Source organism: Hypomesus nipponensis, chromosome 2 (genome assembly GCF_054491055.1).
Source record: "Hypomesus nipponensis isolate SF chromosome 2, ASM5449105v1, whole genome shotgun sequence".
Lineage (NCBI taxonomy): Eukaryota > Metazoa > Chordata > Actinopteri > Osmeriformes > Osmeridae > Hypomesus > Hypomesus nipponensis.
In genome coordinates this window covers 15,045,507-15,072,836 of record NC_140362.1, presented here as the reverse complement: position 1 = coordinate 15,072,836, position 27,330 = coordinate 15,045,507, and the positions used below count along the sequence as shown (strand labels likewise).

Genomic DNA, 27,330 nt, shown 5'->3' with positions numbered 1-27,330 from the left:
TCCCCCCACTCCCCCTCCCCTCTCCCCCCGGCAGCTTCAGACAGGCACTGTGAGACCCCCTTCTCTTTTTAATATCCTCACTGTGCTCAAGCTCTGCGCTTAACACTTCCTGTGAAGGATGGCACCTGCAACAGCAAAGTGTTCCCCAGTCCCACTGACTAACACACACACACGGGTAAAAACACGCACGGACACACACGCCGATGGACACACTTGTGCGCACACACGGAAATTCGCTTATACTGTACTTGACACACACACACACACACACACACACACACACACCCACCCACCCACCCACCCACACACACACACACACAGCTGTGTGCTGATGTCGTTTTGAGCCAGTTGGCCAAGAAGCCACAGTGTGTGTGTTTGTCCTGAGGGTGAAGTCAGTGCCCAGACCCAGTACAGGGCCAACGGTGAAACACAGTGTTTACACAGCGACACTCAGACACAAGCCCTGGCAGAGTCCCACTGGAAGATTCTCACTGACTGAATGACTGCTTACCGTATGTGTGCGCACGTGTGTGTGAGAAAGACAGAAATCGAGAAAAGCAAATAGAGAGAGAGAAAGAAGGGTGTGTGTGTGTTGTGTGTGTTAGTAATATACATTTACTGGGAGAGCAAAGTAGTGTTGGGAGGGTGAGTGACAGTCTAGTTATTTAGGATGTGACTGGTAGTGATCTCCAGCATTAACACTGATCCTACCCCTTCAGGTCTAGTAATGAATGGATGTCTCCTCTTACAGGCAGATTCTCTCTCTCCCCAGCACCCTCCTTACTTCCTCACTGCCTCTGCTTTTTCTCTCCCACATGCACACTCTCTCCCTCCTCTCTAAGTTGTCAAGAAAAATACGCAGATGCTTTTCAAGTAAATAAATAACCCTCGGTAGAGTGAGAGAGAGAGAGAGAGAGAGAGAGAGAGACAAGAGACAAGAGGAGGGAGAGAGCAAAAGAGAGAAATAACATCCACTTGGAGGTATTTTGATTAAATGGTAGGTTGCCTGAAAACAACTTTTCTTCTAAATTTCCACTCCTGGCCTAACATCACAGGGTCTAAATATGGAGCTGGTTTCATTTCTGCAGTTCTGTTCAACTTTATTTTAGATGAACTCCGCGCCCTAATCAGACAGCACATGTGTTGAGGGACCCTGCTTCAATTTTCAGTCTTTCTCTCCTCCATCTCTCCCTCTCCCCCCGTTCTCCTGTCTTCATAGCAGGAGTATCATAATGTTACAGTCCCAAGTCCGCTCCCTGTGCATCACTCCCACATTCTAACATTCTAAGTTCAGTAACTATCCAAAGTTCTCTCCCCCTGAGACAGGAAAGTTGGTTTATCTCCTTCCAGCTTTGTAGCGTAGTGCTGGTTGCCTTCTCTGCAGGCTAAGCAGCTGTCTGGTTTACAGTTGGACTGGGCCATGTGGAAGTGGCTAACATAACCACAGGAGGCACTTAGCTAGCATTCTTTTGGCACAGACAGTATAGCACAGGAAAGGCTAGCCAGCTAGGCTAGCAGGAAATATTAGAGGATAGCTAGCAGGTTAGCTGGTTAACATGGCAGAATAGCAAGCCAATAAGCCATGTATGCTAGCTAGAGAACATGACAGGAATGCTACTGTGGCTAGCAAGGAGTAAAATTCAAAGCCAGTACATGACAAGCTAGCTAGCAAGGTTAGCAGAAAAAAAACAATGTCAAGATAGCTCGCTGGCAAGTTGGAAGATAAATAACTTGCAGGCTAGCCTGCTAAAAGGAGGACAAGCTAACTGTACAGACTAAGGTCAAATCAAATGAGTTATGTTTCAACTTATCTTAGGGTTAGCAATTTTTGGGATGGTTTTTGTTGATTTAATTATACTATGTAAAGTAAACCAGACGCACCTCAAGTATTTGACAGTTTAGGGAGATGTATGTGAAATATGTGACCCCGGTCTGGAGCTGTCTGAGGGCCCTAGTATGTGGATGAACTCCAGTGGGCAGGAGCAGGTCTCGGAGGAGCACTGACACACCAAACACACTGTGAATCACACACCGACGCAACCAGACACAGGAAATCACCCCGAGATAGGGGAGGAAATTAGAAACACCTTCCCAGAATCCCCGGCGAAAACATTCGCAGTTCTGGACCCCCGAATCTCACTGGAGGGATCTGCAGCAACGGAACACATCCTTTTGTTTTGAAAAACCCGATACCCCTCCAAATGTAATCTTCCTGTGCTGAAGCCGGGGCCGAGGCCGAGGTTGGGCCGGACGGGATGGACACTCTCTTCCTGCACGGTCGCAGTGGAGAGGTTCTATAGAAACAACCCCCCACCCCCACCTCAACCCCCCCTCACCCCCCCAACCAGTTTACACTCCTCCGTGACCCCCAATGTAGACTTCTAGTGTTGGCAGATTTGCAAAACTAAATAGGAAAAGGTGGACACAGCATGTTTTTTTGCGTGCGCGCGCGAGAGAGTTGAGTGTGCTAGTATGTGCGTGTCCGCGTGCATGTGTTCCATTCCATGGACTCATTGATGTGTTGTCATTGTGAGATAGACAGTTCTGGGCGTATAACCCCAGACGAGGGGTAAAAAGAACTGGTAAGCAAATCTGTGTGTGTGTGTGTAAATGTGTGTGTGTGTGTGTGTGGGGTCCATGCCCCTCTGCTTACAGAAGCTGACAGGCTGTGGGGGGGGTCCCTGGGCCAAGGTGAAAATCTGCACGAATAAACCCTGGAGGTGACATGAAGCATCTGTTTGTTTCCATTGGCCAGACTGTTTGTGTTACCGCCAAGGGTTAATTACAGCCTTGATCGCCTCGTTTATTGATCCAACATTGGCCTTATGAATGTGGCCTACCTCCCTCCAGTCTTCCAACGCCCCGCCTGCCAAACCTCTCCCCAACAGCCTCCCCCCCATCCTCGTCAGCCTCCACCAGGGGCTAGGCTACACTGGGCTTCAGTGAGTCACAAAAAGGCATTTTTGAAACTTCCCTCCCTCCCACTCACACCCCATTCCTGTCTCCATTCCTCCCTCCATTCATCTCTCCTTCCTGAGAAGGTCATCAGGACCCTCAGCTCTCTCACTCAGTAAACGGCTAAAGTATTGTCATCCACAGGTACATTTACGGTCACATCTACTGGTAGATCTACTTACGGCTATTGAATGTATTCTTATCATTTCCAAAGCCTATAGTAGACCAGTAGAGGTAAGGGGTAGATGTACGAGTAGATATCAGTGTCAGTAGTTCAGACTTCAGCATTAACTCCAGGTTTGTCTTTCATCCACATTCACACCATGCCACTGTACTTACCGTCCCATAATGCACCAGGAGCCTGGGTATACAGGCCTATCCTGTCCTGTGCGTGAACATAAACACAGCTTGTCATTTCCTGTTTCTGACAGAGAGACTGAGCAAAGCACTCAGGCTAGATGCCTGACCCACAGTGTTGGGCTGGCCTTGCCCCTGTGTGTGAGTGTGTGTGCATCTGCTCATGTAAGTGTGTGCTGCCTTACTAATCTGGTAAACAGGGGTAAAGGAGATGTTTTCAACATGACGCGTTGAGGTGATGGGAACTGGACTCCAATCATCCTTCCTAGCTTCCCACCAAGTTTGAACCTCAGACGGACTGAAGGGGCTGTGAACTAATGTCAACCTCTCATTTCCATAACTAAAAGAACATGAGCATCCCTGCCCTGATCTCTCACTTCCTGTAAAGAACAGTGATTTACACCAGCTAAATGAAAAGCTGCAAATTGCAAATCATGTGACAATACCGAGATCAGAGGACGGCAGAGAGGGAGGGAGGGAGATAAGGAAGGATGATGGTGAGAGAAAGGGAGCTAAGGATGGACAGAGTGAGGATCATACTGAGGGATGGAGAGAGGGAGGTGGAGGAGTGTGAAGTCATGTGTTTAGGGAGGGGCTCCAAGGAAGGAGGCAGGGGGGGGGGGGGTCAGATTCTATTCATGGAAACCATCTGGACTGGTCTCAGAGCCACACCAACACTGGAGCTCTCCACCTCCTCCCTCCCTCCCTCCCTCCCTCCCTCCCTCCCTCCCATCTATCTATCTTTCTGTCTCTCCCTTTCTCTCCCTCTCCATCCCCTCTTCTCTCATCTCTTTTTCTCCCCGGGTCTCTCTTTCACTCTCCACCCGCCCCCCCCCCACCCCACCCCAACTTTTCTACCTCCCTCTTCCTCTCTTCTTTCTATTCATTAATGCGGGGCAGCTGCAGGGACCAGCGTTACTTCATTTTTCCATGGCAACGTCCTCTCTGTTTCAGGGGCTCCCATTTCAGTTTTGGTAGCAACGTGGTCTCCTGCCAGCGCTGGACACATGCACGTGTTAAATAGAAGGAATTATTACAGAATTCCTGAAATAGAATCACCTCCTCTTCACTAGTGATCATATCTGGAACCGCTGGGGAGCAGGAGTGCCCTGGGGAGGGAGGGGGAGGCGGGAGGGGAGGTGGGGGGGGTTGAGCGGGCCGAGGGGTGAGCATGGTGAGGAGGGAGGAGGAGGAGAGGGGGGAGTGGAGCGGGATGAGGGGGGCGATGGGCGAGGACGGAGAGGTGAGGTGGAGTCGGGGGGTGAGAGGAGGAGGGCCGAGAGAATGGAGGGCGGAGAGATGGCTGAAGGGCAAGCAGCCGCCTCGGGCTCTGCCAGGGCGCTGCCAAAACAGCACGCTTCAGAGCCCTAACCTAGAGTGACCACTAAAATAATACCACCTACACACTATTACCAAGAAACCAGCTGCTCTCTTAGGAAAATACACTCATCCTCTCCTCTCCCGATGACAGCAGCATAGCAGGCCAGACCAAACCAGGTCAACCAGACCAGGCCAGGCCAGGCCATCCAAACCATGCCTAGTCTCTCTGACTGGGGTGGGACAGCCCAGGCCAGTGGCTAAGCAGGGTTTGGAAGGTATGTCACTATTACCTCACTGCTCAGTGTGGGAAACACATCTTTCTCTGCCTCGCTTCCCTGAGAGTGATCTGATCTGATGAACTACCGTTTCAACTGTGGACCCCCCCCCCCCCCTCCCCCCTCCCATGGCAGTCCTCGGAGCCCCAGCTGTAAATGGATCCGTCTCCGTGGCCTGCTTTAGACATTAACGGCCCATCTGGTACTTCTAGACCTGGCTGATCCAGGAGAAGACCAGGAACGTCTCCCATGATGCCTGCACTCAGAACCTCCTGAGAGAGAGACAGGGAGTGAGACAGAGAGATAGAGAGAGAGAGAGACAGAGAGACAGAGAGAGAGAGAGACAGAGAGAGGGACAGGGAGAGAGAGAGACAGGGAGAGCAAGCAAGAGGGAGAGAGAGGGAAAGGCACAGAGGGAGAGAAAGAGGGAAACGGGGAGGGAGGGAAAGAGGGAGAGAGAGTGGGGGGGAAGAGAAGGAGGGATGGAAAGAGAGGGAAATAGAGGGACAGACAGAGGGAGAGACACCCAGACTGAGACTAACAGGGCAGCAGTGCAGGGCTGGTGCTGGGGCAGCTAGCTTCTCCAGCAGTACTGGGCTGACAGCAGCAGCACTGACAGACTGTGACATGCAGGGATTAAGATCATAATCTGCCTCCAAGTCATGCCTAACGGGACATCACTGGGAACAACTACTCATGGGCTGACATCCAGTTTGCTGCACGCAAGCGACAGAAAGACTGTGTGTGAACGTGTGTGTGTGTGTGTGAACGTGTGTGTGTGAACGTGTGTGTGGTGAGTTGGTACACAGTATGTGTTTGTGCTGTGTGTCTTTTTCCAGTGACTATTTGGGTTTTGCGACAAAACAGCCTAACCCCAAATGGGGGGTTGGGGACGGGTGGTGTATCGGCATAGTTGTAGCTACCAGAAAGAGAGAGAGAGAGACAGAGAGAGGGATGAAGAGGGTTTTCACCAGTTGAGACTGTTTCCAGCTATCACACATCCACATCCTCGCGGTGCCACCTCAGCCTTAGACCCACCATGCAATCATCAAATCCTCCAGTCTAGTTTTCCTCTTAGAGATGGAAAAGCTGCCCCCCCCCCCCTCCCACACACCAGGCCAGACTGGGCCCATCTGTAGCCCGTGCAGCCCATTAGGTTCTCTGTTTACACCACACACACACACACACACAAATGAACCAGTAATGTTTGGGGATCTCCAGAGTGGTGCCGGCAGCTGGTGGGTTTGGGCCGGATCCACAGGCATGTCAGCGGAGCGGACCGGCCCTAATTGCTGCTACATGGTTTGGTCCCGGAACCAGGACTCAGAAACGAGCCAACCTCTGAGGGTTTCTTCCAGCATGACTGCCACAGGCTGGGTAACATGCGGCCATGCATACACACACATGCACCGGCTTTTACGCCAACGCAGACGTAAGAGTGCACAATCACGCACGCACACAACCCTCCATCGAGAGACTATTTGTCCCAGGTTTGGTGGGTGGCTCCTTATGAACCTCAGATGGGTCTGGGTTCTGATGTGGTTCTACTGAAGCTCTCAAAGCACAATGACCAGACACACAACCAGCCAGCTAACAGTCAGTCAGTCAGTCGGTCGGTCGGTAAGCTCGACAGCCAGCAGCTAGTGAGGCAGACGATACGTATGTAAACCGGCCTAACGATGAACAGAGGACTTGAAAAGCCGCAGACAGAGAACCGGGCTGAGCTGGGCTGGTCCGGGCCAGACCAGACCAGGACAGACCTCAGACAGGCATGATGTCATGCAGATGAAGAGGAGGAGTGTGGTTGGCGGGAATGAAGAAGATGACGGATAGATGGAAGGTCAGAACATGAGGTTCACTAGGAGGTGAGGAGGAAGAGGCCGGGTTGGGAGGAGAGAGGAGAGAGAGAGAAAGGGATTGAGCGAAGAGAGAGAGAGAGAGAGAGAGAGAGAGAGAGAGAGAGAGAGAGAGAGAGAGGAGGGAGAGAGAGAGAGAGACAGAGAGAGAGAAGAGGGGTGACAATAAGACAAGGGTGGAACAGGAAGAGCCCGACAGGAAGTGTACCTGTAGTGTGAGGCGTTTGACGGCGTCCCAGACCCAGCCAATCAGCTGCTTCATCCTCTCCTCGGGTGAGGACCAGGACTCTGACGAGGGGGGCAGCACCTTCATAGGGATGGACAGAGGACGGGACTCTGGGAGGGAGGGAGGGAGAGAGAGAGAAAAAGACATTACATCATGCAAAATAACATTGTTTTTACCACTCGTAGATGTGGAAGGTCAGGGCCAGGTCTGGTCTCAGCGTAGGTCCCGCAGTATCGGTATCCGCAGCTGATGTCCTGGCCCCAGGTCTGTGGATGGTAAAGCCATCAGAGCAGCGGGAGCGAGCGGCAGACCTGAGGTTCTCAGCAGAGACATTAAGACATGTTCCATGATTTAAATCAGTCCGCCTGCTCAGCAAGGAGCGATCCCAGAGTTGCCGTGAAACAAGCGGTGATGTCACCCCCCCCACCCCCCCCCCCCCTCCTTTCCCCGGGACCCCCACACTTCCCACAACAGCGCCCAAAACAGCCGACGGGGTCGCCACGGCAACCGCTGCGGGGAGGGGTTGCCACGGCGACGGAGACAACGTTGACTGTCCCGTGAGCGGGCCTGCGGTTGCCTCGGCGTCCTGCCCCACGCTGAGGGCGGGGTGACTGAGCTCCCAGGTGTGTGTGTGTGTGTGTGTTGGGCGATCATCTCGCCTGGCCTCGGTTCTCACGTTCTCCAGAATCCAGGTGCTACATGTACCATCAGACAGCTTGGTCATGTCCTGGGATTATGCTGCAGATGTTGCTATACTTACGTTGTAAACTGTTGAGTTATGTTATGAGATACTGTGTGATGTTGTGTTGTGTGCTGTCACGCTAAGCGGAGCTGCTATTCCACTGTACTGCACAGTGTGTGGCTGTGTTCTCCAGTGAGCAGTAGTGGGCTGGTGTGTCTCTGTGTTGTTCTGTGTGTTGCATTGGATGGAGGGTTCCTGCTGTAGTCTGAAGGGCTGAATGTGGGGTCTGACAAGGTTGTGGTCTGGCTGATTCACTCTGTCACTGTGTCATGTGGCCTGTCTGTCTAGACAGGATAGGCTTAACCCCAGGATAAGTGTGTGTATGTGAGTGTGTGTGTGTGTGTGTGTGTATCCGGTGGTGGTAATCAGAACTGGCAGCACTACCACACACCCCAATGATGTCAGACCAACCACTCTTTTTACCCCCCGCCATCTCCCCAAACATCCAAAACAACACCATCACTTTTCCCTTCCTTTACTCGTCTCCTCCCCTTACCCTCCCCCCCCCCCCGACCATCCCTCCTCTCTCCTCCCCACCCCCTCCTGTCCTCTCCTCACCTCCGACAGCAGAGACACGACATGATACCCTGAGCCATTAGCGCTTAGCGATACCATTAGCCCTCGGCTCTCATCACAGACTGAGCTCCTACGGAGCAAGGGGTCCGGGCCAGCTCAGCGGAGTAGCAGCCCGGCTCTGGAGCCTCGGCTGTGGGCACGACCTCATCGACCGTCCCCCTGGCTTACCGGAACCATCCATCACACATGATGAGAATATTAGAGAGGGGCGGAACCCAGAGGAGCGGCACTGTAGCGTGTGAGTGTGTGTGAGTGTGTGTGTGTAGGAGAGAGAGAGAGGGGTCTCCAAAACCAACGAGACCTCTGAGTATGAATGGTCTTCATCTTGTGCCATCCCCTTATGCCGCTAACACACACACACACACACACACATCTCTCTGCCAGTCGTAAAGCCATGAGAGGGCAGGGAGGTGATGATTCATTGTGTTTAACTGCTCCAACTGTCACATCGTGGAATCATGAAAGCAGAGGACGGAGAAGGAGAGAGAGAGAGAGAGAGAGAGAGAGAGAGAGAGAGAGAGAGAGAGAGAGAGAGAGAGAGGAAGAGAGAGGGAGAGAAGAAGAGAGAGGGAGAGAGGGGGGATAAGGCTAAGGAACGAGAGAAAGAGGGAGCGGGAGAAGGCCAATTAGAAAGCAATATCGTGTGAAGCAAATCTGTGTTGCCTCATTTCATGAGCTGAGCAACACTCAGCCATAAACTTGTGGGGGCAGAGAAAGCATATTGCACACACACACACACACAATGTATTTTCACACACACACACACACACACCCCCCCCCCCCAGTCCCATCACCATGCACCACTAACATCATAACAACATTAGTTGTTAGTGTCCTTAACAGGGAACATTCCCCCCCAAGGCAGAACAGCATCGCCCATCCCCCTGTCCCTCCACCCCCCATCACACTCTCCCTCTCCCCCTCCATCCTCCCACCCCCATCCTTCTCCTTCCGACCTCCATTCCTCTGTCCCTCCACCCCCTCAATCACCCTCTCCCCCTCCATCCTCCCACCCACATCCTTCTCCTTCCCACCTCCATCCCTCTGTCCCTCCACCTCTCAGCGGCAGGCAATGGCTGCCAGCCCCCACCCCCCCCCCCTCCCTTCTCCACCTCTGGTATGTTCCCCATTAACGGCGGTTTACAGTAAAACGAAGTGTTGTATATTCTGTTACAGCTGCACGCCGAGGCGAGCGCCGAGCGCCTTCACAACGGGGCCGGCCTATTTGTTTTGGATGCAGCTCGGTGTTTATTTCAATATTTACGCGGCTCCATTTGTTACAGCGCGGTGCTGAGGAGACCGCCACAGACCCCGGGAAAGCTGGAGAACACGGGGTTCTGGAGAGATGTTTAGCTTTCTGCCTCTTAATCTACCTCTCTCACGCTGGCTCCCTCTCTCCCTCCCCCTCGACCTCTCTCATCGCTCTCAGGTGGTGAGGCCTGTGGGTTTAGGGCTAGCCACGGGAAGAAAGTCAAGGTAACTGTGGTATGTGTCTGTGCGTGCGTGTGTGTTTGTCTCCCCCTCCAGCGCTGAGGAGAGACGAAGGCGTCTGGCGGCTGCCAGCCTGACTGCAATGCTCCCTGGGAAAACCGCCATGGCTTTGTTTAACTGACGTGAGGGTCTTGAGAGGGCTGACCCCCACCGCCTCGTTCCCTCGTCCCCTCCCTCCCCACCCACACACACTCAATTCCTCCTCTTCACCTCCATCTTACATCCACTACACTGCACTAGGATTTTTGCTTATTTATAAGGGATCAGTAGTAGGCTCTGACAGAACCCCCCCCCAGAGAGAGCACCTTTGCACCCCCCCGCCCACCTCCCCAGAGACCCTCTCATTATTCCCCTCCTTCGCTGTTTACATTCCCCAGACCTCTCTTCATTACTCAGATACATTATTGACTTTGAAAGAAAAATGAAACTACATCAATAACTGTACAATGAAAACATTATCCCTCCCCACAGCACACGGCAGCCAATACAAACCTACTGACTTCCATCAAGCTACCAGGCCTGAGGAGCACTGCAGTCTCTCCGTGTCTCTCGCTTTCTCTCTCCGCCTCTCACTCATGTCTCCTGACGGAATCCTCCAGAAGAACAACATTCCCGTCCTTTAACTCCTTTACGCCATTTTTATTCCCCCCCCTCCCTCTCCACCCCCCCCCAAAAAAAAGAATACAAGAAAAGGAGCCCCTCCCATCATCTCCAGGTCAGACCAGGCATCTTCGAGCAGTGATGGCTGGAGTCGTGCTCTGACTGCGCCAGGGGCTAATTTTAGGATTTTCAAATCGGGGCCGGTGAGGTCATTGTGACTCTGCGAGGCGCTTGAGAAACAATGAGAGGCTCAGGAGGTTAGCGATCTGCACTGCGCCGCGCGCCAACAACGCTTTCATTAGGACGCTTAAGAAAATACTTACGGATGGTTTTATGAGAACCAATTTGTGGTGTAATTGAAGGGGAGGAGGGAGAAATGGAACCCGGGGCCGAGCCAGAACAACTTGTTTTTCATCTAAGTCGTTGGTCCGTGGAGTTCTTGCAGAGGACAATAACATAAAAAAAAAACCTCATGCTTAACGGCACTCTGGGCGGAGGGACGGAACAACATTCGTTCCCATTTCCCGCCATGACCATGATAAAAGACCTCAAGTCTGGTGTCTAACTTCTGCAGCTGTGTATGCAGCGAACCGCTCTCCACCGACGGAGGATTTCCACAGCGCTGCGATGACATCAACGTGCCTCCAGCGAAGTCGGAGGAGATGAGATGTCTCGAAGCATATTGCCTGAACACTCCCAAGCACCTCTCCCCCCTCCTCCGACCCCCTCCAACCCCCAGAGCTGTAGCTATGGTCTGGGAGGAACACAACAACATAACACTCGGTCTCCCCAGAGCTCCAGAGCTGCTCGGAGCAGATGCGCATCGTCATGAAGGACCTCTGGACCTTCGGTGGACCGTGCGTGACTCAGAGGGGATCCCTGAGAGAAATCAAAACCTCGATGACCTGCCTGAGGGTGCATGTGTGGTTGACATATCTACAGAGGCTTGGCTGAGGACATCATCGGACGGAACAACAACATACTGTGTCCCGTCCGTCCGGTCAGAGAACACCAGAGTCTGAGAATCAGACCCAACCACACGATCTGTCCCTGCTGTAACCCTGAGGTACTCGGGCAGGCCAGGTCAACAGGATGTGCATGGCTACTGTGGGCTATGGCATGTTACTAGAGGGGTAGATGTTGGTGCTGCCCCCCCCCCCCCCCCCCATTCACCACCACCTACCCAGCCTCATCCCCCAAGACCCAAATACAGCCCCAGCCTCATCCCAAACTCATTCCCAGCCTCACCCCAAACCTCATCCCAAACCACCGCCCCCCCCCCCCCCCCAACCTCATCCCCAGCGCTGTCCCCTTGTGTTTATTCCCCCCGTGTCAAAGGGGAGGGCAGCAGAAAACCATGTGTCGACTCCAACTGGCAAACACACAGGACGACCCCCCCCCCCTGTTTACACAAACACAGACCGAGGGGAGGGAGGGAAAAAGAAACCGTCTGTGTGATTACGACCGTGAACCCCACAGGGAAATCACGCCACAAATAACCCCCAAATCAACCCTGTCATCTACCCCCAGAGTTGATTCAGACTTACCATAAAACAAACATATTAGAGCTACCGAGAGAAATGCCAAATTACAATTGAGCAACTATAAAAAAAAACGCTGAAAGGCTCTGTAGCCTGTCCAACAGAGAAAATGGAGCCGGCCATTACACATTCACTTCTTACAACAACGTAATCCATTTTTCGGAGCAATTATCAATTTGACGGGCGCTTCCTGTGTCAGGGCTGATGAGATTAAGGAGCGTCGGAGGAGAGGAACTGGGGTCCAGAACTGGAGAAGCCCGCCTCCCTGCATCACCACAGCTTCATGTTCCACTCCAAACTAAACAGCTACATCATATGTCTGGGTAAACATGCCAGTATTAGTGATAGACACACACACACACACACTCACTCATGTAGGAGTGTGTGCGTGTGCAGTTTGTGTGTACGGTACAGTGAGCGACCGTTGAAAAACGAAAATGGATTCAATTCTGTTTAATACCACAGGACCACACTGTCAACACAGACAAACATGATCAACTCCTGGTCATGTTGGGGTACAGACTGATTTATAGACAGAATAACCATTAGAATGTCATTAAACCAAATAAGGGGCTTTAGAATATCTCAAGCCTGACCAGGATCCTTCAATGTACACACACGCGCGCACACACCATGACCAGCAGCCCTGGCCAATGGAGACTATGGCCCTGCAGTCCTTTGCCATCCAGCAAAGAAATGAAACACCCAATCAATCACGGGAGAAAGGGATGTAGGTAGAGGAAACAGAGCACTAGCGAGTGAGAGAAGGACAGAGTGCAAGAGAGAGGGAAAGAAAGAGAGGGCGAGAGAGAGAGAGGGCAAGACAGAGAGAGAGAGAGAGAGAGAGAGAGAGAGAGAGAGAGAGAGAGAGAGAGAGAGAGAGAGAGAGAGAGTGAGAGTGAGAGTGAAAGTGCGAGAGAGCGAGAGAGCGAGAGAGCAAGGGAAATTGTCTGACCAGGACTGACGAAGGCCTGTTGTTCTCCCTAACGAGAACAGCAAGCCAGAGGGGCGGGGGGGGGGGGCCGGAGGGGGTCTGTAACCGTGGCTACATTTGATTCTTGGATGGAACAGGGGCGGGTCGGTCCACCAGGAGCCGGCCACCTTGACGTCGAATCTGTCATTTCATCTGGCACCTTCGCACCCACAGTCCCACACCTCGAGAAATCTGCTTCAGCCTCAGCAAAAGACTTTCAACTGTAATTATGCTGCGGGTGTTTACTGTTGCCTGGGTCAGGGACGCCTTGCAGCCGCACATCTCATATCTGCTGGACACACACAGGAAGGCGCGGTCACATGACACAGTGTCACAGAGAACCGGGGGCCACATGAGAGGCTTTCCTCCCAGGATTGCATCATCCAGGAAAAAGGAAAGTGAATGTGTGTCCCCCGCTGGGGACAGTATTCAGAGGGTCAGCCATGGACAGGAAGACGTCCACCCTGGCAGACTGATGAGTTGACAGGCAGGCGTGAACACAAGCAAGGGGGACACAGGCAGGCAGTGCTACAGCTAGCAACATGGCTACAGCTACAGCACGTGTGTTTACTGTATGTGTGTGTGTGTCTGTGTGTACAGTAGGTTCCAGAAGTCTGAAATGGGCTTAGAAAAGATGAGCATTCTGGGAAATAACAAGAATTATTTTTGTAGGTTTTTCTTTTCTTTTTTTTTCACGCTGGGATAACTTGGGCCATCAACCCTTTTGCCCAAACTTGAGGAGTACATGTCAGTTTGAACATGCTGTCCTTAAAGCAAGAGAGGGAAAAGTAAAAGATATTATGAATCAGATTATTAAACTGAAATGATTGTGTAATAATAACTTTTTTATTGTATTCACAATGAAAAGTATAAGTATCTTGATTTGTGGTGTTTTGGACCGTACTGAATGTGTGTATACCGTGGCATGTGTGTGCGCTCGCTGTGTGTGTGTGTGTGTGTGTGTGTGTTTAGGAGTGCTACTGACACACCGCAGCCTGTTAGAGAAGCCTGCAGACTGTAGGAGCCAAGCGGACTGTTTACTGACTGTTTACTGACTGCCTGTAATGGGGGGAGAGATGCGGGTTAGCAAAGACGCTGACGCATGGAAAAGCCATTAGAAGAGCTGAAGGAGATGTGGGAGGGAGAGCAGTATGAAGAGGGTGAGGCCAGGGAGAAGGAGAAAGAAGGAGGGAGGGAGGCAGGGGTGGAGATAAGGGGAGGAGAAGAAAGGAGGGAGAGAGGCTGATAGGAGTGAGGGAGCGAGGGAAGGAGGGAGGGAGGCTGATAGGAAGGAGCGAGGGAAGGAGGGAAGCAGGGAGGGAGGGAGGTAGGGAGGGACTGAGAGTAGAGCTCTGACCTTTCGACTGCCCGTTTTCAAAGTCATTAAAAGAGTGGGGAAAGATCCCTAATGGATCGTCTAGGGCTAGAAACCATCTTAGGAGCCTTTTCCTATCAAAACACTGGATGGTGAAACACACACACACACACACATTTACTGTAAGAGCATGACCTCACCATGGGCACGGCTCAAAATACATTTCCGAGGAACGATAGAAACAACAACACGCTTTTTTCCTTCCTTTCCCCAGACGTCGCTCTACTATCTTCTGGCAGCGCCGGCTTGTGAGGAACGAGAGGAGACACTTTGGAGTGGCTCAAGTCTAAACTGCTCCGGGTCCAAACAAGCCAGACATCTGAGGCCCTTCTCTAAAACACTGTCCTAATCGATTTTCCAGTTTGCAAGTGCCAGCGTGTTCCAGTGAATCGCTTCAATTAAATACCAATAGTGTGGAGGAGAGGGTTTATAAATGGAGACGGAGAGCTGCAGGAAAACTACCTCTGGAGGGAGGCTGACCCTGGGATCTGTCACACACAGCTACTAACACGGCTACAGAGACACCCCCCCCCCCCCAGTGACCAGGGTTATAGAGATCCCTCCAGTTACCAGGGTTACAGAGACCCCCCCCCCCAGTTACCAGGGTTACAGAGACCCCCCCCCAGTTACCGGGGTTACAGAGACCCCCCCCCCCCCAGTTACCGGGGTTACAGAGATCCCTCCAGTCACCAGGGCTATATCTATTGCACCCCTCGATCCTCTCGTTTTGTTCTCCACTTCTATGTTCTTCCTCCCTCCTCCCACCCCTACATTCATCCATTCTTCCATCCATCCCTCCACCCTTCCATCCATCCATTCTTTCGCTCCTCTACCCATTCCTCCACCCCTTCTTCCATCCCTCCACCCTTCCATCCATCAATTCTTCCATCCCACCACCCCTCCATCCCTCCATCGTCAGTCCTCAGGGCTCACAGTTTCCAGTTTAGAAACACCAAGATGCCATGATGGAAAAAGCTTTTCAGGAGAATTGGAGTCGGGTCTAACAATTAAATGATTACTTTTTTCTCGTGTGTTTGTATGTGTGTTTATGTCTATACGTAACCCAGCAGCAACACCAACGCAATGACGCAAGAGTGTGTGTTTTGCTCGGCGTGGGCAACTAAAGTGGAAAAGAGGCTGATGGGAGGGACCCAAACAATCCAGCCAATGAGAACGGAGAGCCAGATGGACACAGAGCCACAGCCTGGGGGAACGTACTGGCTGCCTAGCAGGTCAAAGGTCATGTAGAAGTGTCACCTAGGAGATAACTGTTAGAGACCTGCTCCGTCATGCTGCAGAGGGTTCAGGGTTCACAAATCCCTTACCTGTCACTGTCTTGGTTTTCATTGGGCTGCTGGCATAGTCAGAGGCTTGATTGGAAGGCTGCTTGGCCAATGGCGTGCTCCCCACCGACATGTCGTCGTCCCTCCGTTTAGCCATGGGCATCACCATGGGAACCGTGCCTGCAGCCTGTAATGACATCACAACATGACTGAGCGCGCCCACACTTCCCATCATGGGAATGGTCGTTTTTGTAGTCATGACTACTGCTCTACCCTAGGGAGTCTAGTGAGGGACAGGCAGCACATCTGAGAAACCGGAGGGAGAAAGAGAAAGAGAGAGAGAGAGAGTGAGGGTGGAGGGAGGGAGGGAGAGAGAGAGAGAGGGGGGGGAGGGAGGGAGAGGGAAAGAGAGAGAGAGAAAGAGAGGGGGAGAGGGAAGGAGGGAGGGAGGGAAAGAGAGAGAGAGAGAGAGAGTGAGGGTGGAGGGAGGGAGAGAGAGAGAGAGAGGGGGGGGGAGGGAGGGAGGGAGGGAGGGAGGGAGGGAGGGAGGGAGGGAGGGAGGGAGGGAGGGAAAGAGAGAGAGAGAAAGAGAGGGGGAGAGGGAAGGAGGGAGGGAGGGAAGAGAGAGAGAGAGAGAGAGAGAGAGAGAGAGAGAGAGAGAGAGAGAGAGAGAGAGAGAGAGAGAGAGAGAGAGAGAGAGAGGGGGAGGGAAAGAGAGAGAGAGAGGAGGGAGGGAAGAGAGAGAGAGAGAGAGAGAGAGAGAGAGAGAGAGAGAGAGAGAGAGAGAGAGAGAGAGAGAGAGAGAGAGAGAGAGAGAGAGAGAGAGAGAGAGAGAGAGAGAGAGAGAGAGAGAGAGAGAGAGAGAGAGAGAGAGAGAGAGAGAGAGAGAGAGAGAGAGAGAGAAAAGAGAGAGAAAGAGAGAGAGAGCAGTGACCCAGAAGTGTTTCCAAGATCAACATGGCTGCTGAAGGCTGTGTGGGTGTTTGTGTTGAGCGGCCTCCCACACTGCTGGACCTAACACACACACACACACACACAACCTGGAACCTTGATGTGCCACTGGCATCCTCCAGCTGCAACTCTGACCCAGCTGCAAGAGCATGGGCCAAGTGTCTACTAGACACACATACACACAAACACACACACGCACACGCACACATGCATGTACATGTGCTTACACATACATGGTGACAACTAGTTCTCTGAAAGGCATCACAAATGATCACATACATCAAATCCATAAAAAAACACTTGCATGACCTTCAAATCCAGTGGAAACAGAGTTTTCCCTTGAGGTGAAACTTGACTAAATATGTAATGAGCTAAATATATACATCTATCCTTCATGGAAAATATGTGCCTGACCAGAGTTGAACATTTACGCTAAAACCAAGTACCTGAACAATTACCATCAGTCATTCCTGCTGAGTGACATCATGTCAGCTACTCCCTGCTACTCATTCACATTCACATACACACACACACACACACACACACACACACACACACACTCATACACAGCAAACAGAGCCAACACACGTCTGTCTTCTTGGACCCTGAACAGCCAGAGTCTAGGTCTCGTCCTTCAGTGCTCTGCCTGTCCTCCAGCCCAAGGCTGGGTTCCTCAGCCTTGACAGACAGACAGGCAGGCAGACAGGCAGACATGCAGGCAGACAGACAGACAGGCAGAAAGGCAGACATGCGAGAGACAGAGACAGACAGACATGCAGGCAGGCAGACTGACATGCAGACAAACACGCAGGCAGGCAGACAGGCAGGCAGGCAGACATGCAGAAAGGCAGCCAGACAGAGACGAGTGCATCCTTCACACTGACACTGGTTCAACTAATAACATGTGCTTCCCCAAGAAGCTTTGACCCCCAGACCCTGCGTGACAGGAAAAGCAGGACACACATACACAGACAAACACACACACAGACAAACACACACACACACACACACACACACAGACAAACACACACACACACCCAGCAAGCTGCTGCTGCTGGAGTACAGACTCTGCTAGTCAGCACACAGCCTTCCAGAACGGTGGGAGGCCTAAAACGGATGAGAATACCCCCCCCAACATGGGAACATGGATAGTATTACTAAGATACGTTCATTCATGTATTTATATAGGGTGAACCTGTGTAATGTCGTGTGAGTGTGTGTGCGCGCGCTTGTGCATGTGTGTGTGTACATACAGTGTGTGCAGTGTCCATAACCAGCAGCATGACCCCCGTCAAATAAACAGAGAAAGACTGGATGGCGCTCGGTGAGAAGCTCGACATGGAAGAGGTAGGACCGAGGAGGAGGATAGACAGAGAGAGAGAGAGAGAAACGGAGAGAGAAAGAGAGAGGGAAAGAGAAAGAAAGAGAGAGGGAGGGAGCAAAAAACAGACAGAGAGAGGCGTTCCGTAGAGACAGATAAAGAGAGGATGTTTACCTGTTGCTGTAGTTGTTGCTGCTGTCTGCTGGGGCCTCTCTGGGGCTGGTGCAGCAGCCAGGTGCAGACGACTGGATCCACGTTGACCGCCACTCCCTGGACACTGACCAGTAACACAGCACCTGGACAACACAGGACGCACACACGGTTACCACACCCAGAGATACAACCATGGGGACACAGGCTTGGAGAGACCCGAGCCCGAGGGGAAATAGTATGTGGGATGACAGCAAGAGATGAGAGACAAACATATTAGCCACCATGACACTTCCACCTCCGGTCCTACCCCCGGACCACCCCCAGCAGGTATGTGGTCTCGCCCTGCTGCCCGCCTGAGGGCTATGACGTGAGGGCTCCAAGCGCCCCAAGCACACTGGGTTCCAGTGGTGTGTTCAAAGTGTGTCGCGCAAAGCCAAGAATAACATTTTCTTTTGATAAATCTCTATGAAACTCAAGCCTTTCTGGGGGTTGACTTTGTTCCTAACTAATAATCTTTACCAACAGCCAGAGCCTGAGGTAATGCAGAAGGATTCTCCCGGTAATGGCTGCCATGCTGGCGGGATTAGGGATGGAGCGTGTGTGCGTGTGTGTGTGTGTGTGTCTAGCGTGCGCGTGTTTGCAAGTATAAGTATGTTTCAGATTGGGTGTGTACACGTGTGTGCGTGTGCGTGCGCGTATCCGAGTGTGTGTGTGTTTGCAGGTGTGTGTCTGGCGTGCCGACCCCACTTCCTCGTCCCTGAGGGTGCTGTGAGGACATTAGGCCCCTCTGTTGACTAAGACCAAGGGATTTAGCTCTGTCCGGTTCTACTGTTTCAGGCCCTGGGGCCCACTCCTAGCCTGGCCCACTCCTAGCCTAGCCTGGCCCTGATGGGACAGGCTTTCTGACCCAGAGATGTTCTCTCCTGGCTGACGACGGAGATTTCAGTTCAGAGAACAACACTCCCCTTAGCCTCCAACCTTCCCTGACTTTCAGCTTCCCAGCCCTCCAGTCTCTCGCACTCAGCCTCCCGGCCTCTCAGCCTCTCAGCCACACAGCCTCTCCCCCCAGCCTCTCGGTGGAGCACCACAGGGGGAAGCCATCGCCTCGGCCCATCTGTCTTCCGAGCATGTGCACGTTGACCCCTGCATTCTGAACACGTCCCTTCAACCAAACGCCCGCCCGTGTCCTTGTGTCATCTCTGTGTCGACTCTGTGTTGACTCTGCGTTCCCCTGGATGACACCTTGCTCTGGGCCGGGCCGGCAGCCTGGCAGACTGCATCCACAAGCAGCGGAGCCTCCCTGTGTTGTTACACAGGCTCAAACAGGGTGGTATGGTAATTACAGAGGAGTGATGACAACGATAACACCGCTGTTTGGATAACTTCCTAAGTAATTCCTCAGCAAACAGAACAGAACGTGAGGACTTTCAGGGCTCAGAGATGTGAAAACACACACAAAGGTATACACACATGTGCTGGAACGCACGTACATACCGACTCGCCCTCCCTCTCTTACACACACACACACATATATACACACACATGCTCACACAACTTCCCTGCCAACCCACAGTGGAGCTGTAAATGTCAAGACGTTTTCATTTGTGACCCAACATGAACAGTAAAAACAGGCTGAGATGTTGCCAGTGTTGTTTTATGGCTGTCTGACAACAGGCCCCACAGCAGCCTGGGGCTAAAGTAAGGGTCACGGTGGGGAGAGAGAGGCCAGACTGGGCAGAGGGCCTAGTCCAGAGAGATGGGCTGATTATGTTGACATGGGGGCAAGACCCTCATTCAAAAGGGGTGTGTGTGTGTGTGGGGGGGGGTTGATTAGGGAACATGGAGGGTTGACCCCCCTTGAGGGTCAAGGCTGTCCGTCATCCCTCCATGATGGAGGAGGGGTAACACGGCCTGGGGTAAGGCCAGGGGGAGGACCAGGTAGTGAGACCAGGGGAAATGAAGAGGAAGCCAAGGGGGAGGACAGGGAGAAGTCTGGGGAGAGCATGGGCAGAGGCGTGGAGGGGGGATAAGGCCAGTGGGAAGGCAGGGGGGTGGGGAGAGAGGCCAGGGATAAGGCCAGGGGGAAGGCGGCCAGGGGGAAGGTGGGGAGAGAGGCCAGGGATAAGGCCAGGGGGAAGGCGGCCAGGGGGAAGGTGGGGAGAGAGGCCAGGGATAAGGCCAGGGGGAAGGCGGCCAGGGGGAAGGCGGGGGGGTGGGGAGAGAGGCCAGGGATAAGGCCAAGGGGGAAGGCGGGAGGCACCCCAGTGTCCGAGGTGAGTCCAGCTAATCCCGCCTCAGAATCAGCTCATTGTAGTGAGGAGGGCGAGCGCCAGCCGCACTCCAGTGGAAATAAATAAATAAATAAAGGCTCCGTCAGCCAGATGGCTTCTGACAGGTTTGGTTAATTTCGAAGCCAAGTAGCAAAACAAAACATTACGGCAGAGCGGGCCTTCGCTTAATTGCTTTTCCGATGAGCTCATGACTCGAAGGTGTCTTGGAGCGGCACGCTGAACTCAACAGGTGTTCCTGGTGGTGGCCTGGAGCTGGAGGAGACCTGGAGCTGTTGACACTTCTGGAAGGGCCTCAGCTTTGTGTGTGTGTGTGTGTGTGTGTGTGTACAGCACTGCCCGGGGGGCAACAGCAGCACCACAGGAGCCAGGGGAGCTCAGGAAGGACACAGGCACATTTGACTGGAAACAGACCCTCAGGACGGAAAACCTGGCCTTACTGTGAGAGAACAACCTCACACTTAGCTTAGCATGCGCGTTGGCCTGTCGTACACGAGAGGGTTAGCTTAGCTTCAGAACATGGACTATATTGGTTTTCAATAGGGAGTTTTGGTTGGTTTATCTTGGCTTAGCTTCCACACTGGACTGTATTCAAGTGGAAGTTTAGTGGAGCTAACTTAGCAGTAGAGTTCCCATGGGGCGAGTCTACAGTTACCCCAGTAAGCAGAGTCAGGGGCAGTAGCGAGGGGCTGAGATGGAGAGCAGCCAACGAGGTCTGCACTCCAGTCTGCCCCCCCCCCCAACCCCCCAGTTAGAAGCATGGAGGTCAGACATCCGTCTCATCTACGGGGCCCTGAGAGGGACAAATAATGGAGGTCTTTGGGATGTCAACCCCCCTAATCAATGTGATAAGTGAGTCGTGGCTCCGCGGGACGGATGCGCGTGACTGGCCAGACGTACCCCTGTGAACCGGATGGAGGGCATGCTGGGGGACACAGCGGAGGCGCCCGACAAGCTGCGTCTCATCCTAATGTTTCCCCCCCCTGTCAGAGGGGAGCATTCATCCCCGTCGCTTTGGTTCCCTGTCCCATCGGCTGGGGCCTGGTGACTCATAGCTGTTATCTATGGACTCCAACCATCATTTACTGTGTGTTTGTGAGTGAGAAAGAGAGAGAACAAGAGGGAGAGAGCGAAAAAAGGGCAAAGCAACTTTCTCCGGTCCAGATGTTGATAAGCGACTGCATGGCCATCGATATCCCCTCCACCGCATTTCTGGGGCTTCATAAATTCACATTAGCCCCCCTGGCGATGAAAAGCAAAATGCTGCACGTGTGTGTGTGTGTGTGTGTGTGTGTGTACACGCTCGTACGGGTGTGCAGAAGCTCCCTCTGCCATGGTTGTAACTAGAGCAGAGCCCTCTAGATCGTCGCTTCAGCTGTTAGTTATTCTTTTCTCTCTCTCTCTCTCTCTCCCCATCTCTCTATTCCTCTTCCTTCTAATGGAAAGTCATGGCTAATGGGAATCCCGGACGTGACTCCGCCCCTGTCATCGCGGAGGAGTCAGGGAGGACAGACGAGGCCGTCTGATTGCGGGAACAGGACGCGTGTTTGCCGGAGACCCGACTGACGAGCACAGAGCTGAAGAGATCAACGGATCACAAACTCGGACAGCAACGTGAGGAGACAGTTCGCTGCTAGCCAAACCCTAACTGCACGCACCTGCACGCACACGCGCACACACACACACACACACACAGGGAGGTCACCTGGGAGCCAGAGAAAAGGATTCTTCATTTCATGAGCTCACCTCTCTCATCCCTCCTTCCCTCTCTCCTTGCCTTTCCCCCTGCTGCTCCCAGCTGCCCCGCCCCGAGGAACATGGATGACAGGTCCGTGCTTCTGTACAGGAGCAGCTCCACAGTGAAGGAGCAGGATCTCTGACCTACAGGCCTGTGGCTTCAGGTATCCATGGCTACAGCAACATGCAACAACACTGCTCCTCCTCAGTGTGTGTGTGTGTGTGTGTGCGTGCGCATGCATGCATGCATGCGTCACCCAGTCCCCAAAGGTGTCGCTGCTTGATCCCAGGACAGAATTATAAATACATCTGACTACAGACCCATCTGGAGGGGGTTGCCGGGGAAACGGCGAATCGTGTTTTAAGAGAGACACCCTCTTCTCTCCCACTCCTCCTCGCCCTCCCCATGGTAGACTGGGGATTACAGCTCCTTAAGACACAGCCTTAAGTGGTTGCACATTTCAACCATTTAGCAATTTGGCCTAATAGGTTCAGGCTGAGCGGGACATCTGCAGGCGAGGAGGGTTCTGGGTCTGGGTCGTCATGGCAGCCATGTCCTGGGAAGAGAACCAGGAAGTGGTGACCGTGATGACACGCCGCCGTCTCCCAAGGATGAGCTCACTGCTGATTGGGGAGGATTGGACACTGGATACGCCAATTTGAAGCCAGGCGGAGGAGAGAGGGATACTCGAGGCTAGCAATGAAGGAGAAGGATCGGCTCATTTCAACTGATACGGTCGTGACCCCGCTGATGATGTGCTTGGTTGCCATAGGGGCCTGATAACAGGTCTAATACTGAGGCCTGCGCTGTGAACGTAGAGTTACCAGGTCAGATGCAGGACAGACACCGGGAAGTCCTAGAGGGGAACTTAGGAGAGTTCATTCAGCGCAATGCATGCAACACGGGAGCAAAACATGTCAAATGGGATGTTAATCAAACGCACTTGAAAACATCCAGTTCTGGAGTTAAACCGCCACACACACAAATGAAGCAAAGCAACAAGCAGGACGCGGTCCTCTCAGAGAGACATGCCCGTGGTATCTCTAGTCTGTAATTACTGAGACACACCAGGACTTCACAGTTCTGTCAGACAAGAGTCTCTCAACACTGAGAGACACCGCTACCGAGTGATCTCCCTGCGGGGCTCGCAGCCTAACGATCTCTCCGAGGGGGGACGTGTTTACGGTTGAGCCTCCCTGTTTGAAACAGACAAACAGGCACGCACGCAAGCATGCACACTGCTGGGCGCACCTTCATTAACACCGCACACCAAACTGCCATTAACAGTGATACGTCGACAAACATAAACACGCACGCACCGAACATCAAATACTCCCCGCTTGCTCACAGCAGGGAGGAGGAGGGAGAGGGGGAGGAGGAGGGAGAGGGGGAGGAGGGCATGCCTTTGAAGAATAAAGCTCCGGCAGTGTGGCTGTGCGTCCTCCTGTAATCAGATGTTTACCAACAGAGCTGACAGTCAGGGACCAATCAGAGCGCAGCGCAGCGCCACCCGTCTCTCCCCCCCCCCCCCCCCTCAAAATGGCCGAAGAACGACAAAAAACAGAAGGTCAGTTGGGACATTCCAACACTCGAACTGTCTGGCCACGGAGAGGGGATGGTCCTCGTCCCATGTCCTCATTAGATCCGAGCTGAACACACACACACACACACACACGTATCAGGGCCTCGCCAGCAGATTCTGAAGTGGTCCAAGACGCTCCTGGATGAATGGCTCCCCTGACACACTTAACTTGCGGTGAAAATGTTCTCTGTCTAGACTCGCGGCATCCCCGGAGATGTCCGGAGACTTTTGAGCTGTGTTCTGTTCCCTCCTTTGCGCCCTGTCTCCCAGTGAGGCCATTGCGGTTGTCCATTTTGGGGAAGAGAACCAGGGAGAGCGTCATAGCGGAGGGAGAGAAAAATGTGTCTTCAGCCGAGGGCCGGGAAAAGAGCGATAGAAAGAGAGAGATGGGCAAAGTTTGCTACAGCGCCTTCATTTTGAACGTAGGTGAGCCTACAACGGCCAGTCAACACAGTCACTAACGCACGGGTCACGAAAACCCACGTGACCTGAAGGTTTTGGATCCGATCCCAAACAGGTCGTGACCCTGGCAGGGGGAATGAGGGGTGTGGGGGGGGGGGCAGATCGGGAGCCCTCGCTGCACAGTGGCCTACTTTGTGCCAGTGAGGGCGGAGACACTAGCTCTTAACGAATCAAAGAAGTTGGAGTCTGGTTTGTTTTCACAGGACCCAGGGCCCCCCTGAAAAAAAGAACGCTTAAATAAAATAAACGTTTAATTTGACTGAAATTGGAGGCAACAAGCGCTGCTGTAAAGAGGGGCTGTGAAGTGTGAGTGCTGCGGTCTGGGTTAATCCTGATTGAGGAACCCCTGAGTTGAAATGTCAGCAATATGAGACTAAAACAAAAATAATTACACCGAGAGGTAATGAACAGCACTGCCTGGGGGGAAGGAGAGAGAGAGAGAACGAGAGAGAGAGAGAGAGAGAGAGAGAGAGAGAACAAGAGAGAGAAATAAAGAAAAAGAAAGCGAGAGATTGTGCCACCATTTCTCAAAAGTGGCTGAAACTGTAGAGCATTATTTGTCTTCCTCCACGCAACTAAACCAGTAAGTTCCCTCAGTGAAATAATCAATTTGGCTACAAACACATGCACGCGCACACACACACACTAGACATCTGGCCAGCTAGGGTAGTATTAAGACTAATGACCATGTAGCAAGGCATGATGAATATGACAACACACAACTCCTCCACGCACACACCAGCCTCCCCTTATCTCTCCTCTCTTCTTTCATCTCCAGTGTTGTGTCTACACACTCCCCTCAGCTGTGCATGTGTATGGATGTTTCAGGAGGGGGGGGGGGCAGATGGGGGGAGGGGGGCATACATCACCTCACCACCCTGCTCTCCCCGCTGGCATCTCTGTAGTTAAGAGAAGGCACGTGCTCTCTCTAAAACACACAGACACACACACACACACACACACACAGCTGCTGAGGGATGCATTGTTTACAATGACAGGAAGAAAAAATCCCCACATCAAAGGAGTTTCATATCTTCTCCTTCTGACCCAGGAGAGGAGAGAGCAGGGGGGGGTCAACCCCCCCCCCCCCCGCCCCCCAAACCTTGGCCGCTGGCAAAGTGCCAACGTGTACCTCCACCACCTTCAAGTGCAGCGAGAGAGAGAGAGAGAGTAATTAAAACCAGACAACAGGCAGGAGGAGAGGGAGGGATGGATGGAGGAATGTGTCCTGATCTCTCCCGCTCTGCCCCTGGGATGGTCAACATGGACACACAGAGCATTATCTAACGGTCCGGGACCGGGGCCAGGGCATGTTTTGGTTAATAAAGGTCGCGACCCTGTAGCAGTGCTGGATCAGGGAGAGGATAGTGTTGCAAAAATACTCGAGTCTTTGAAAACGGCGTCCGTGTCGTGAACCCTGAGGGGAATGATGTCACGTAGCTGGCACACGACGCAGAACTAAGACACTGGCCACGCGTGCAGACTCACACGCACAGGCAAACCTTTCCAGGCTTCGCTTCCATGACCGAAGCCTTGAAAGTAGATAAGGATTTCAGTCGCCATGGCATCCAATGACGAACACACCTTCACATGGAGCGTGGGGCATATTGTATCTGGAGCTACTGTTGGCATACATAGCCTGGCATCACCAGGCTCTCTAGGCACCACAGCAGCGAGCAGCGCTGGTCAGAGTCCCAGTTTATGGCCGGACACAGATGACGGTGATGATATCTCCCGTCCAGAATTTTCCATGACGGATTCCAAAAACGACCAAAGAACAAGACGAGATTAGCGAACAGAACGCTGCTGCTCAGAGATGGAGAGGCGGAGAGGGGAAAGGACAGACCGACAGAGAGAGGGAGCGAGACGACGACAAACAGATAGACAGACCAAAAAAGAGAGAGAGAGGGGGGGGGAGCGCGAGACTAAGAGAAAAGACCGAAATGGAGAGGCAGAAATGGAGAGAGAGGGAGACGCGGAGAGAGAGGGAGAGCGATAAGGCACGGGGACTGCTGCTGGCTCACCCAGCCATGAACTGTCTCTTAATACCTCGGGATGGGTGATAATATCTCTGGCTGCGCACCACTCCGTTCTCCCCCCCTCCTCTCCACTCCGCCTCCCTTCCTACGCCCACCCCTCCCCTCCCCTCCCACCGTCCCTCTCCCCCACCCCGCCCTGACCTTCACTGCTGGGAGATGCAGCCACCACGCCCCAGACCAGCTTTGGAAGAGAGATCCGTCAGCCAACCTCCCCAGTCTAACAGACCACCTGGTACCCCCCCAGCACAACCGAGCCGCCCAGACTGACACACGACAACACGGGCTGATCCCGGTCGGCCTCGATCGACACCTCGCCCTTTCCCAATCCACGGTCCTCCTTCGTTGACACTGTAAAGGGGGTCGGGGGTCACGGGTCGGGGGAGGGAAGCCCGCAACGCCGACAGGACAAGGTCGGAAGGGAATATCCACAGCCTTGAATTACAGCGCAGCTTTGCAGAGAAAACACGGCGGGCTGGATTTACAAGGTTCAGAATGAAGCCTGCATGTCCATGTGGAGCCTGGCGCGGAGCGAGAAGAAATACTACAGTAATTACTCCACGGTCGCTTTGAACCCCACACAGCCCAGCCCTGCTAATCTGCTGTAGTTATTTACGACCTTACATTATAAGGACACTTTATGAGGAAACCCAAATCTCTTAACATCGAGAATTATCGTAAAGCCAGATTTGATCGAGGGAGAGATAGGAGGCGTCGTGAAGCTATTGATATGATGAAAGTGCCGGAATTTGCCGGAATTTGCGGGTGAGGAGTTCACGGCGTGTTTTGTTTACGAGCGGCGGCGTCCCTCGATGAAAACACTGTTCCTTCAGAACCGGGCCGCTGTTGAACGATTCCCAGCAAACATCTCTCTCCCCCCCCCCCCCCCCACCCCCGGCAGACTCCTGGAGCAGCTACAGAGGACGGCGGTCGGGAGAGGCCGTCCAATCAGAGTCCACCTGGCCCCGAGGACGGAGAGACCTGCCTCACTCTCTCGTTCGTCATTCACCCTCTCGCTCACGGCCGTCCTTTGAGCTTCCTTTGAAGACGTGGTTGCATCGTCGCTCCCTCTCTCAGAGGACGTGCCACGTGTCGGCGTCGCTAACGGCGCGTAGTGTGATCATTAAGACCCTGAGCGGAGGGGACGTTCAGTCGAACCAGGCCGACACTTGAGAACACTGAACGCAGCTGGTTCGCACAGTTCTGAAAAGGTATCACTCACTTCCTCT

At 53.1% G+C, this 27,330-nt stretch overlaps 1 protein-coding gene across 4 annotated transcripts in view; it reads right to left on the bottom strand.

Annotated features, from left to right (window-relative positions):
• vps13b (vacuolar protein sorting 13 homolog B) overlaps positions 1–27,330 on the bottom strand; it is a 226,534-nt gene that overhangs the window by 115,661 nt on the left and 83,543 nt on the right. For all 4 annotated transcript variants that reach the window (XM_084708357.1, XM_084708365.1, XM_084708349.1 and 1 more), the window contains 3 exons: positions 18,017–18,138; positions 15,613–15,757; positions 6,972–7,099 (listed from right to left, as the gene is read on the bottom strand). In XM_084708357.1, coding sequence (XP_084564483.1) covers positions 6,972–7,099; positions 15,613–15,757; positions 18,017–18,138 — 395 coding nt within the window. The remainder of the gene's footprint in view (positions 1–6,971; positions 7,100–15,612; positions 15,758–18,016; positions 18,139–27,330) is intronic.